Here is a 14,050-nt window from a genome sequence, read left to right as displayed (position 1 = left end):
GGGTGTTATAATATGTGTGTTATAATATATGTATTGCATCTTAATATATATCTTAGTAGAGCATGTAAACCTTCTGAATGAAAGTTCTTCTGTGGTAGGAGGGCTGCTCCAAAAGTAATGCCTCCTGTTTTATTATGTTGGCCCACAACATCAGAGATGGCTATTGGTGATACGACTGAAGAGGTTGAACTTTCCTACCAATATTCCCTTAGGTTTTGTTGCCGTGTGACAGATGGCAGCAGAGGGGCAGTCTGGTAAAACAGTGTCTGACATGGAAGTGTGTCTGAAGCAAAGGTGTGGCATTGAATTCCTCCCTGTGGAAAAATTGTGCCCATTGACATTAATCAACTCGTGCTGGATGTTTATGGAGACTAAACAGTGGGTATGAACACAGAGAGGCAGTGGATGGTATGTCTCAACAGGAGTGACGGTGGGTCACCTCCACTGATGCAGATGTTTGAATCTGGCATGTATGCTCTTGTTTGTTGCAGAGGAGAAGGCATAGCTCATAGTGGAGACAGCATTGAAAAAGAGTGTTTTGTAGCTGTGAAGTTTCAGTACCAAATAGCATTGTTGTAGTTTCCATGGAAATTAATAGGAGGCATTAATTTTAGAGTGACCTACATAAATAATGATTTGGTGTCTGATGATGGCAAAGTCCCTTAGGGCCTGTATCTTCCTGCCTTTCCAATAGCTTTCAGTGATGATATGTGGCTACTTGTTTAACCCATGCTTAATTTTGCTCCTAGGTACAACTTAAGGAGAACTTTTTGATCTGTGTAACAGCAAATGACTTCAAATTGAATTCTTCCCCTGCTTTTAGAAAGACTGTTATTGAGTGCTTTTTCTGTCGGTTGATTTCTGCATGTTCCAGCTGACAGATGTTCCAAAAGTTAAACATCTGTGTTCACTTGCAGGGAAAATTTCATATGCCAGCATTTCAGAATCCCTTAAGGTTCCTAATTCTTCATATTTTGTGCTGGCCAGTGACAGTGAAGTTGCAAGGCAAGCAACTTCTATACTAGTGTATGGGTTGCTCTAGTTACACCTCAGTTTTCTGCATCACATGAGTACTTTTTGTCTGAGGTACTGGGATATGCTTGAGCTTATCAATTTTGAAAAGCAAGAACATGTTTTTAAATCTGGACTCAGCATAGTCAGACATTTTCTGTGTTTAACTGGTAGGTTAATTATTTTTAATCTTTCCCTTAGTGACCCTGGTGGAGGAATTGAGATGTCAGAGTTCATTCGAGAAGCCACTCCCCCTGTTGGCTGTAGTTCACGCAATTCTTATGCTGGAATAGATCCAAACAACCAGGTAAGAATTAAAGCATTTGCAGTTGTTGCTGCTGGCTTTGTGACCACTACTCATTGCTGATTTTTATTTTTAGTATCGTTCTTTTGATTGTACTAAGATCAGCAACTTATCTGCCTTATCTGTTGTATTTAATTGCTTTGTTTGGGATGGTGTTGCACGAGCTGTTCAGTTCCTGCTCATCCAGTCCTGTCTTCTAAGAACAGCTGGCTTTTACGAGGCAAACTACAGTCCCAGCAGGAAGTATTCAATTTCTGCTCAGCTTGCTTTCTTCTGATTTAGGAAGATGGCTCAGAACATGGTCAGATAAATAGTAAGACCTGCTGTCACAGGCTTTTGTCTTCCCTTTTGTACAAGTGTGCCATTAGATAGAACACAGCTGCAAAGTCATGGCACAAACTAACTGTTTGATATGTGTCATTTAGACACTTGATTGGTAAGCATCAGTTATATTAATTTTGAGGAGGCTTCTGTTAACTCTTCTTAGGATGTATCCACCACTATCTCTTGCCGTGCTAAATGACTTTTTGAACATCATTGTTTCTGATGATTCAGACTCTGCATTAAAAAAAAAAAAGTTAATTTGCTGGAGTACAAAGATGGTTGAAATGGAAATAATAAAACTGTTAATCTTTAGATTACCTCTGCAAAATCTTCCCAATTTTGATGCCTCAGCAGGAGCAGGAGGAAGACACTAAATATGGGCTGCTGTATTCCAGATGGAAGGGCTGAAGAACTTGCCTTTCTTGGATTGTAATACAGCTTCATTATGCTCCGTTCATTTTGTGGTTTTGCTGGGAAGCTGTTCTGTTCCTTTATTATGTCTGCTGTATTTGACTTTTACAGTGCTGTATGTACTGTTCCTTTCATTTAGCTTGTGATGATGAGCCAGATATGGCATCCTTCTTTTACCAACTTATCATAGGATGACTAGATCTGACTGTCCTGACTGTAAGGTTATGCTGCCAGAGAGCACTGCAGCATTCTGTTAAGGATACAGAAGCTATTTTTGGATGGAGGGGAAATCCTTGTCTTGGTATTATAACAAGTCCATCCGATTAGCTCTGTTGGCTAGCAGCATATAATGTAGTGCAATATTATGTTGGTGTTCTTGCTGTATAATGTCTTGTTATGCAGCATAGGTAGGGTTTGTAGTGTTCAAGGAATAGGAAGCGATACTAACCTGCTCCATGTAGGAGCAGGTTAGTAGACCAGGGCTCTTGTTTCTTTGAGACACCTTTATTTGAAGAGCATTTTCCACACCAAACTGTTGCAGTGTTAAAGCACGTGAAGGAGCTCCATACTCTATGCTTCATGCTTTAATGCAGTTGAAACTACTGATAAAAATTAGTGCTTGCTAGTTGCCTGTGATTGAATTTGAAGCATCAGCAGGGTAAGTGTACAGGAAGCAACTGAGTTCTTTTCAGTTTTCCTGTGCTGATACATTTGCATTCAGCTACAGCATCTGTAGACAGAGCGTATTGCTGAAGGTCAAAAAAAAAAATCACCAAACTTGAAAAATTGCAAGATGACTGACAGAAGTGTGCTTGGCAGTGCAGTGAAGAAAATTAATTAAACAGGTTTTGATTTTTTTTGTAGCAAAGCAGTTATGCTGCAGTCTGGCTGGGTAAAATCTGCATGTGTGTTCAGAGAATGTTAGATTTGTTATACTTACAGAGAGGAATTAGTAGAAATTTAATTTATACAGTAAAGTACGGTTGCCATCTTTCTTTTGTTAAATCTCTCAAGTTCATATTTTGCCTTTGAATGCCCTTTGCCTATCCTGTTTCTGAGAGATTTAATTACCTGTCAGTTGTGCTGTTTTTTTTGTGAGTTTTTTGAGGGAGGTGATGGTGGAAATATTACTAAAGGAAAGCCTAAATTCTCTGCAACATCTCATCATAGCATTTGCTAGAGGTTACAGAATGCACATAAAAAGGCAGACTAATCCTAAATGGCTATCAAACTCTTAAATAGGGAGGGACGTCTGCTATTTGGCCATTGAACATGACTGAAAATAGATATTTAATAAAACTTGGAATATGATTGTAGCTAGTATCTAAAAATAGCTCAATAAATACTTCAATTTACTTGCTTGGAGATGATTGTAGTCTATGTAATCAAACTGCTATTAAAAGAAAAATTGCACTAGCAGGAACAAGAGGGAAGAATCAGATAAAGGAAAATCACAGGGTCATAGAGTAGCTAGAGTTGGAAGGGACCTCGAAGATCATCTACTTCCAAACCCCTGTTGTGGGCAGGGTTGCCACCCACTAGATCAGGCTGCTCAGGGCTCCACTAAGCTGTTCTTGAATGTGGCTGTGAATGGGGCGCATGCAGCTTCTGGGGCAGCCTGTGCCAGTGCCTCACTGCCATCTGAGTAGAGAATTTTCTCCTGATGTCTAACCTAATCTCACCTCTCTTAGTTTAAAATCATTTCTCCTTGTCCCATTCACTATCAGACCATGCAAAAAGTCAATCTTCATCTTGTTTATATGTTCCCTTTAAGTACTGGAAGGCTGGACTGAGATCTCCCCAGAGATTTCTCTGTGATGAGAAAGCCCAATTCCCTCAGCCTTTCTTTGTAGGAGTGGTATTACAATGCTCTGAGTGTCTTTGTGGTCTCCTCTGGACCTGCTTCAACAGCTCCATGCCAATGATTAGGTTAAATTGATCTAAGCTTATTCAGCACGTCAACCAAGGGGAAGTGTGCTGCTGCCACTTCCCCTGTACTAACATGTAATGTCCTTGTGGTTTTCTAATTGTTGAATCAACTCTCTGATAAACCTCAAAGCTAACCCTGCTGAAAGCGTGCATCTCTTCCAAGGCAAACAACTTCTGGATTTAGCTTGGTATTTACTAAGTTGAACAGAATTTTTATATTGACGTGGTGTTTCCCTTAAACATTTTAGGCACCCATTGGTACTGCATTGAACATACAGCTTTATGGCAGCAGTTATTAGTGGATCACCACAGTAGTAGTTCATTTTCCCCATGAAGTATTTTCAAGGAAAATGTCCAGATTAGAAGCAGTAGTTTTTTAAATCAATGGAGTAAAATGCCTAAGTGTGTTGGCCATAAAACAAAGAAATAGCAATGTAGTTGGATGCGTAATTAGGTGCTTTGTCATCTGTTGGCAGAAATATTTTGAGGTAGAAATGACTTTACAGTGCTGTGGTATTGTTGGAAGCTTTTGTGTCTTTAAAAATATCCCTTAGATGTATGGGCAGATGCATGCTTTGCAGTAACAAAAAATACAGTTGGCTAATCACTGTAATCCAACAGCTTTTTACAAAATTCCCTGTTTCTAGGTTGGATCTGGATTATCTCGTCTGGGAACAGCAGCAACAATCAAAGGTGAGGTTTTTAGCTGCTTCTAAAAATTACATTGTGGAAGCATTTTAATCTAATAATATTGCTTACTATGCTGTTTCCAAATACTTCATCTTAAAAACTTTTTTTTTAAGATGACATAATTTACTAGTGGGAGGAAATCCACCTGACAGCTGGAAATGATGCATCTAAAACATTCAGAGAGTGCATTTTGGAGCATGTGCTATGTTTTCTGTACAGCATCTGTTATTTTTTAATTGCTGAGCTGACGGACTGGTTTGAGTGGACTTTCACTTATGATTTTGAGTCCTGTTTTAACCAGGGACTCTTCTGATACCGAGTTTCAGTGACTTGAATATTTATGGTTACTTAGCATCAGGGATGTCTGGATATTGTCTAAGGACAGCCATTGTAAACTTCACTGGCAGGGAGGAGATGAATTATTTGTGATATGGAAAGTTGCTATTTTGTATACTTATTAAGCTGATAATAAGAAAACTGATTTTTTTTTTTTCTACCATCCTCACTTTTTTCTTTGTCCATTTTTAATATTTATAAATATTTCGTTACAGTCTACCCATCATTTTTATTGGCAGCCATTGCAAAAAGTAACATTCAAGTATATATCTCTAATTGTATTTTTTTTAAAAATCAGTTTCATTGGGTTTTAAGATACTTTTACAGGTCTTCTGTGGGAGATCTGTGTAGTTGAATGAAAACGTTCTTATGCACAAAATAGGTATATATGCAATATATACCTCAAAAACAAAAGATTAAATCTTGTGTAACTTGCAACTAGCATTGTCTGCCTTTGCATGAGGAAATAAGGGTAACAAGCTCTGTGACAGATGAGGAATCTTCTGTGCGTGTAGATCTGTGTGTTAATATTTTCAGCACTAGTACTGTTCTTTCTTAATATTTACAGGAGATACTGACACTGCCAAGACCTCTGATGATATCAGTTTAAGTCTTGGACAGAGTTCTAGCCTGTGTAAAGAAGGGAGTGAAGAACAAGGTAAGATTTCTTTTTCCTGCATATTAAACATGGTGTTTTGTTACAGTGACCCTTTGCTAAACAGCCTAAATACATTCATGCAGTTTCTTGATAGAATCTAAAATACTTTATCTTGAAGCTCTCTGTTTCTTTTCTTAATTACTTTAAGTTCATGGGATGCATAGCTTGAATCCTTCTATCTTTATTCTTGGGTTGCATGTTTCCTGCTCTTGCATTTTCCAGCAGGTGATAAATATTTATTGCGTTGTCTCCTTGCTGCTGAAGGATAGCTAACTTGTGTGTCTGTTAAGTAGTTTGTTATACTGAAAATGATGTGGAATTCAGGGGCTTCGTTGTTGACTACTTTGCTCTGTTTCCCATTGCAGACAAATGATGTTTTCTGAATAGGTGTGCTGTTCTAGTAACAGGCCTGCACAGAATGGTTTTTCTATGCTAAGGACAGCTTCCAGTACTTGAGCTAACACAGTTCCTGTAGTTGCTTTTTCCTAATCTGTAAGGAAAATGCTAGCTTGCATTCTTCATTCTTCCAGTTTTGTTTCAGACTTCATTTTTCATTTAGCTTTGTTGCCAGGAAAAAAAAAAAATCTTCTCAAACTAAAATAAAATGGAGCATAGCACCATAGGGAAATCTTTTGTTTCCTGATTTTTTTTTTTTTTAAAGTATCTGATGATTAACAGGAAGTTAACTCAAAAAGTAGAGTAGTTCAATTTGGCAGGTCTGATTTGTCTGTTAGATTCCTTAAATGTATTCAGTGATGACAGGCAGTGATACAATGCAGAAAGTATATCTATGATGTCGCATCACAGGCAATGGTGCTGTTGTAATAGGCAGCTTCCTTCCACTTCATAATGGAGCTGTTTGCTAAATCTTCTAAGTTACATGTGGTTATAAACCTTAGCAAAAATTAGCAGTTGTACTAACGTAACCTCATCTCTGGATTTTTTTTATATTTTTTTTTGACAAAATGTAAAGGAAAATAGCCTGACTCTCAACTTCCAGGTGGACCCTTGTACAGGAGAAAGCTTGTGATGGGTAATGGAAACAATGATCCTGAACAAGAGCTGATAGCAGATCCTTGGGACTTGCTTTCACAGAGTCAATGTTAGAAGTAGGATATCAGTTTTGAAAGGGCAGGCAATACTTGTTCTCTTCATCAAACCGTAATTCAGCACTGTCTGAATTAATCTCAGTAACTTCCTAAAGAGTTCTGTTATGATTTTGATGAAACCCACAAGTTTATAAGGTATGTGTTAGGTGTGGTATATATTTTTTGTTTGTTTTTGTTGCCCTCAGAGTTGAGGGGAGTTATTTTCTTTAATCAGCGAAGATTTTTGTGAAACAGTTTACTGCCTGCAGGAGGTGAGACAGAAAGCAGAGTCAGGGGAACACGTATAAACCTTGAGACACATTGAGCAAGAAAAGAGGTTGTGGGCTAGTTGGAATTCTTTTTGTCTTCTATTACCTACTAAGATTTAGCTGCTGCTTTTTTTTTTTTTTTTTTTTTTTTTTAAAAAGCATAATGGCTGTCAGACTTGTCTGGACATTAAGAAGTTTTTTTAAATTGTGATATAAAGCATTGTCCTTGCAAATTCATTTGTTTTTAAAAAGCATTTGAGAAACAAACTATGAATTGTAAATATTCTTGTAAAATATTCATGTGAATATGTACTTCAACAGATTTGGCAACTGATCGGAAGCTTTTTCGTCTGGTGTCGAATGACTCGTTTGTCTCCATCCAGCCTTCACTATCCTCTGGACAAGATTTGCCACGAGACAACAGTGATAAATTGTGCCTCTCGAACAATCAGCTTGTGGACGAGTCTAAAGCTAGTGTGTGTGACTCAGAAGTAGCTTCGCTTATAACTCTGCATTCTCACTCCTATAGAAAGGATCACAGACCACGAGGTGTACCAAGGACTTCTAGCTCTGCTGTTGCTTTTCCAGATGCTTCACTGAATGACTTCCCTCTTTATCAACAAAGACGAGGACTAGATACTGTCAGTGAGTTAGAAGCTTCTAAGCCCCCTTCTGGATCTAGAGAGTCCTTGGCTGAGAACTCTTGCATTTCAGGAGTTTTTCAGTTGGATGACATTCTGAAAAGTAGCAGCCCTCAACCACTGGCTAAGAGTGGGAAGAGCAAATCCTTGAAAGCAGACAAAAGTGTGGACAGTCTGAGAAGCCTGAGTACTAGAAGCAGTGGTTCAACAGAAAGCTACTGCAGTGGGACTGATCGTGACACTAACAGTACCATCAGTAGCTATAAAAGTGAACATACTAGCTCTACGCATATAGAAAGTGTGCTGTCAGAGCATGAGGAGGAGTCTCCTAGAGAAGAGAAAAAGGATGGTAAGAAAAAAGACTGTGGTGTTGACTCAGAGGATGACAGTAGTTCTACTACTGACAAAAGGACTAGTAGTGAAAGGACTGCTGTGGAAATGAGTTCTATTAGTGGTGTTCAAGAGGTAAAGGGTTCTAATGCATCCAATGAGATGCACAGTCAGAAGGGTCTTAGTGCCTCTGCTTCGGAAGAGGCCAATAAAAACCCACATGCCAATGAACTGACTACGCAAGCTGACAGGCCACCTGGGAAGGCTGCTGAACAAAGAGATGAGCAGAGTGAGAAAGTAGTTCTGTTGTTAGATTCAAGAGCTTCTAAAGAAACTAGTGGAAAACAAAAAGAAGGAGATGTTCGACCCAAATCTTCTAGCTTAATACATCGAACAGCCTCTACCCACAAGTCCAGCCGAAGACGGACAGGAAAAAAACGGGCTAGTAGTTTTGATTCAAGTCGGCACAGGGAATATGTTTCCTTCAGAAGTGTATCTGGTACTAAACCCCACAGTGCCGTGTTTTGTCATGACGAGGACTCCAGTGATCAAAGTGACTTAAGCAGGACGTCAAGTATGCAGTCAGCTCATCAGTTCAGCAGTGATAGCTCTTCCAGCACCACATCCCATTCATGCCAGTCTCCTGAGGGAAAGTACAGTGCTCTAAAGACCAAATATGTTTCTAAAGAACGTGGGGGCACAGACTCTGAAAATATTCATAAAACCCACGTGAGCTCTGAAGGAATTAGCAAAAAACGATCTACACGTCGGACTTCTAGCACAAACAGTGCCAAGAATCGTGCCAGAGTACTAAGCCTGGACAGTGGTACTGTAGCTTGCTTAAATGATCCAAATAGTTTAATGACACCAGGTAACATAAAACAGTTAACCACTTCAAAATCTGATTTGGAAGCCAAAGAGGGAGAGGTGCTAGATGAGCTATCTCTGCTGGGAAGGGCTTCACATTTAGAGTCAGTCACTCGTTCTAGGAATAGCTTACCAAGCCAGGCTACATTTCCTGAAGGGGAAGAGCAAGAATCAGCAAGTGGAGGTAAGTAAATGACCTGCCAGAAGTAACCTTGCCACACTTTGTTAAAGAATTGAGGTATGCTTAAGTGTCTTCCTGTATCTGTTCTTGCCAGTAAAACACTTCCAAAGCATTTCAGTCATTCTCTCGTGGAAGATCTGCAGAAATGAGAGCTGAATTCAAACAGATGTTATGAAGTACTTAGGTAGACATATCTGCTGATTTGTTACTGGCAGTCTCTGTTAAATTCGGGCTGTATCTTATAGTTAATATTTGTGATCAAATCAGACTTACTGTTGTATTAGTCAAAATTTTCAATTTGCATACTATTTAAAAAGTTAACAGCAAAATTGGGACTGTTTGTGGTTAAAAGATTGTGCAGGTTATAAAACGTAAGATGGGATTGATTGAAGTGACTATTGCCTCTTAAATGAACTCTTATCAGGTGAATGAACTCAATAAGTGTGATATAAAAAAAAAAATGTCCTTGCAATAGTATCTTCGATTGTGCTTTCTCATGATGATCTAACTACTAAACTGAGTTCTTCTAGGGATTTTTTTTTTGCTTAGCTTTGCCATTGTTCAAGTTGGCTGTGCATTGTTGTTTACTTACAGATTCTTTGTTTTGTCCTCATTATGAGAACATGCTTACCTTCCTGTGCTAGAGAGAGGAGTGTAGTTTCCTCTTTCTGTAACTATTGCTTTGTTTGGTGTAATGTAAGACCGAGTTTACTCACATAGCTAGCATTAATATAGATTAACAAGGGCATTTTTTCATTTTCTGCAGCTCTTGATAGTTTGTTTATCACTTGTCATAATGTTTCAGTCTCATTTTGTTTAGCTAGATTGACAGCCTTAACTGGAGGGCTCTTCATGTTGTGGAAGATAAGTGGGTTTAAACTGATTTTGAAGGTGTTATAGGTTTACCAACTACCTCATTCTCTGACATTTGTTGAAGGAAATACCTATGAAAATGCCTAGATCTTGTTAACTAAGGACTCAAATGTTTCATAAGTTGTCTTTACATAAAGGCAGCAATATTTGTAAGAAATTGTAGCAAACTTAGTCTGAATAGTAATGACAGTAAAAGCATAGTGTCTCTGACATTGTAAAAGAGACTTCAAGTCACTAGGAGCTGAAACTTGCTAGATCTTTGCTAGGAGCTTGCGGTTGGACTCAATGACCTCTGGAGGTCCCTTCCAACCCCTACAATTCTGTGATTCTGTGATACAATTCTGTGAAATGTGACCAATGAATGGTTCTTCTCTTACAGTGGCTTAAGAGCAAACTCTACTCAATAGAATTACTTCACGGAAAACCACATTTGTGTCTACTGATTGAATTTGACTGGTTTACAGTTAGCTCACAGATATTTAGATGCTTCCATTAAAAAAAAAATAAAAGGGATAGTGGAAACTTAATGAAGCTTAATGTGTGAGTACTCTGTTATTCCTAGTCAGAGAGCTTTGCAGTAGTATTTAGTGAAAAGTTCCATTTGCTAGCTTAGTGCTTACTCAGGGTTAAACACTTAATGCATTTTCATATTGCACCTTGTTAAACTGATAGCACTTAGTTATTTGACTAATAAAAGGTCTGCTTTATGTATTTATGGTCTTGAATGTATGCTCTCATCAGCGCACAATTTCACTTTGATTTATTATATCTTAAAACTGTTTAGGTTCTTTACAGACATGCAGAGGATTCGTGTACCTTATTTTATAGAACGTAGTAAACTTCATTCAGTCGTCAGTAGAAGATGAAAGAGTCAGCGCAGCGCTGATTGGCATATATTGCTAAATATTTTGATCGGTCTTTTAATGAGTGAAATAGCAGGGAAGAGCAAACTGAACGTGTCTAACTTCAATCTTAGAGATACAAAATGTATAGAGCAGCCTAAGCAGGGGAGTCTTGCTGGTATTTGCATCAAAATGTTCAGATTCTTCTTTGAACTTTGTTTAGATAATGGTCATTCTGAAGTTGCTGGTATTTTCAGTAAATGGAGAGCACCCAACTATTACTTACCTGTGAGCTTATGGGCTGCTTTTGGGAAATGATCTGGATTCAGGGTCTCCAGACCTGATAATGACATGAAATTCTCAGTAACAATTATCCTATCCTCTCTATCCCAGGAAACATTTCCTTTATAAGAAATGAATGTGATTGTTTGTTTCTGGAGGGGGCAGGGTTTTGTATGTGTTCCTTTCTGAACACTGAACAAAAACATTTACTTTTGTTTTGCATTACTTAATATTTATGCAGTCATGTCTACCATCAAGACAGTAGTTTAAATTTATCTGTTCCTGGGCTATCTGAATAATTCCTTCCTATTGTGCTTTGTTTCTGTGGGTTTGTTTTGGAGCTGTGTTTTTGTTTGTGTTTTTTTGGGTTTTTTTTTCCTCAACATAGAGAACTTCTGAGTTCTATGATGGCTATATCTTAAGATCAAAGAAGAAAACAAGGCTTGACTATGGTTACTGTTTATCAGAAAATGTTGTAAATTTGTAGAATCGAAGTTACTTCATAGTATTTCCCACTATTGAGTTGACTCAATAGTGACTCTCAATTTGGGAGTGTTTTTAAAAACATGTAGTGTAAATAAGCACTGTGTATGTGTATACATAGAAGCTATCTGAGAAAACTAAGACATTATTTTATTTACGTGAATTGTGGAATAAGCCTGGTTCAGATTTTCCTAAAATCACAGGATATTGATTGGCTCTGACTTGCAAGTTCTGTAGTGTCATTTCCTGCTGAAAGTGTTACTTAATTTTATGTAAATATTTTTGAATTTTTATGGATTGCTTATGATAGCTTTCTGAAAATCAGCTGGTTCTCCAGTGTGCATCTGGAGAAAAATTTATACCCTTTTCCAGTCAGCAGCTTTAAGTTCCTCATTTTCAGATAAGGTGTAAGTGAAATGATGATTAATGACTCTATACTCAGGTCTCCAGGGAAGTAACTGAGAAGTACATTCTTATATGAACTGTGAAAATGTGTATTACTTAGTATTCTCTTACTAAGCAGGATGCTTTACGATTGTTTCTTCAACAGATAGAACTTAGTTTGATTTTAATCTTATTATGCCAGGAAGTGGTGAGTGACTCATTTCTTATGAGATGATTACTTGTGCATTTGAGTAAAAATTGCAGTTCATCAAAATGCAGACAAACAGCATTTGGAAATTCTGTACTTAATTAAATATTTTCAGTGTGGTGCATGTATAACCAAAATTAAATGGAAGATGTCATACTACCATCACTTTTTTAGCTACTCTTGCAGGCTACTTAGTGACTGGTGAGTTATGGGTTAGATGTGGAGTTGTCTAACTGTGTCTGGTGATATTCTTTGGAAATACCACCTTGATACTCTGGTGTGCCTGGCTTCTGTCAAATATGTGCTATTTCAGTATTGCTGTTTGTCAAGATTTAAAGAACCAACTTAATTCTGTACGTGGCACAGTGGTGTTTTGTAAAACTTGAGCTGACCTGAAAAGTCATGTGCTCTCTTCCAGTCTTTATTACCTGTAAAAGACACACCCTTTAAGATGCTGCTCTTTTACACTTGCTAAAATTTAACAAATTAATTTATTTAATCACTTTAAGTACTTGAGGCTTTTGTAAATAAAATTGTTGTGTGACACTTTTCCTGCTGTATGTTGCATATTGTTATGAAGTAACAGCTCATCCTGTTGTTTTCTGGCCTATAATACATCACTGTAAACAGGCAAAATAGGTTTTTGTGAGCTTGGATTAGAGTCTTACATTTCATGTAGCATATGGAAACCTGTTCGGCTTCTCAAGTCTGCATGTATTTGTACATAGATGCTTTGTGTATCTGCATGCAAGGATTGGACAGAATCTGAAGCTAAAAACAGAATTTGAGACTGGTGCTTTGTGGCAAATGGTCATGTCTGCTGTTACCAAAATACCACTTTTTTTACCTACTATGCTTATGTCGTGTAAGGTTCCAGTGGTCTGAAGTCATTGCTGTTCTTTGTGTGACAGAGCTGTTCCATGCTTCTGTTGGGTTGCATCAATGTAGAGTTAAGGCAATTAAAGCTGGTTCTGTTTTCTGAAAATGAATCCATGCTCCAGATGTTCAGCCAAACAGTTTTGCATGGGGGAGAAATCAAACTCTGATAAGTTTAGAAATGATAGACTGCGAAATGTGCACTGTAAATGCAATCTAGTTGTGTGTGCATGCCTGCACACAAGCTATCTTATTCCTGTGTTCTACAGGACTCTTCTACAACTGGATCAAAATAAGCAGGTTAGCCAGCAGAAAAGGGCTCTTCTGCATATGAGGTTCATTGTTAAAGTCAAGAAACTCTTCTCCTTCTTGATTTTATTTTATTTTATTTTTTGTATGTCAATTAGTATCATGCTATGGTGTGCACAACGTTTGGATCAAGAATGAAATAGAAATTTTAATGTTAGCCCTTATCAATGTTTGATTCTGAAAGCATAATGTTTGACTATTACAGATTCAGTGTGCAAGAATGTAAAGACTAGTTTTTACAGAGATATCTCCGAGTTTTGGATCCTGCGTCATCTGAGTCGGGCTGAGATACAATGTTCATCACTTAACGATGAGAACAGCATGGGGAGCAATAGACATGGCTGGAACGCAGCTCTGCAGTCTGTATTTCTGGAACTTGCCACTGTAGTGGCACGTAGAATAAATCTTGCATTTACAAAATAGCTCATCAATAACTACTACAGCAAAAAGCTATTTGTGTATATCTTGCGTGGAACTTTGTCCTACTTGTTTTGCCCCCTCTCTGGTATTTATGGATAACACAAGGACTTTCGTTAGAAGGCTTATGACCACAGTAACGCTGAGCTTTCCTGAATTTCATTGTTCCAGAGGGATGAGAGCAAGAACAAAAACAAAAAAACCACAAGTTTTGTCTGACTCCTAGCAGTGGCTGCTGAGAACCAGGGATGTGTATAGTTGCCAAAAACCCTTAGTACTGTTAGTAAAGGTCTTCCTGCTAATCTAATGGAAACATACTCCTTTAGTGCTTTATGCC

General features: G+C 38.0%; 1 protein-coding gene across 7 annotated transcripts in view; it reads left to right on the top strand.

The window, feature by feature from the left end:
• Nucleotides 1-14,050, top strand: part of PCNX1 (pecanex 1) — an 86,255-nt gene that overhangs the window by 13,256 nt on the left and 58,949 nt on the right. For 6 of the 7 annotated variants that reach the window (XM_042873508.1, XM_042873498.1, XM_042873470.1 and 3 more), the window contains exons 3-6: nucleotides 1,213-1,318; nucleotides 4,627-4,672; nucleotides 5,574-5,663; nucleotides 7,342-9,042. In XM_042873508.1, coding sequence (XP_042729442.1) covers nucleotides 1,213-1,318; nucleotides 4,627-4,672; nucleotides 5,574-5,663; nucleotides 7,342-9,042 — 1,943 coding nt within the window. The remainder of the gene's footprint in view (nucleotides 1-1,212; nucleotides 1,319-4,626; nucleotides 4,673-5,573; nucleotides 5,664-7,341; nucleotides 9,043-14,050) is intronic. The other variant, XM_042873520.1, reaches the window with a different exon arrangement.

The sequence above is a fragment of the Lagopus leucura genome, unplaced genomic scaffold (genome assembly GCF_019238085.1).
Source record: "Lagopus leucura isolate 7727_CA_CO unplaced genomic scaffold, USGS_WTPT01 Super-Scaffold_1, whole genome shotgun sequence".
In the NCBI taxonomy this organism is placed as follows: domain Eukaryota; kingdom Metazoa; phylum Chordata; class Aves; order Galliformes; family Phasianidae; genus Lagopus; species Lagopus leucura.
Note: the sequence above shows the minus strand (reverse complement) of the source record. Positions and strands in the feature narration are given on the sequence as shown.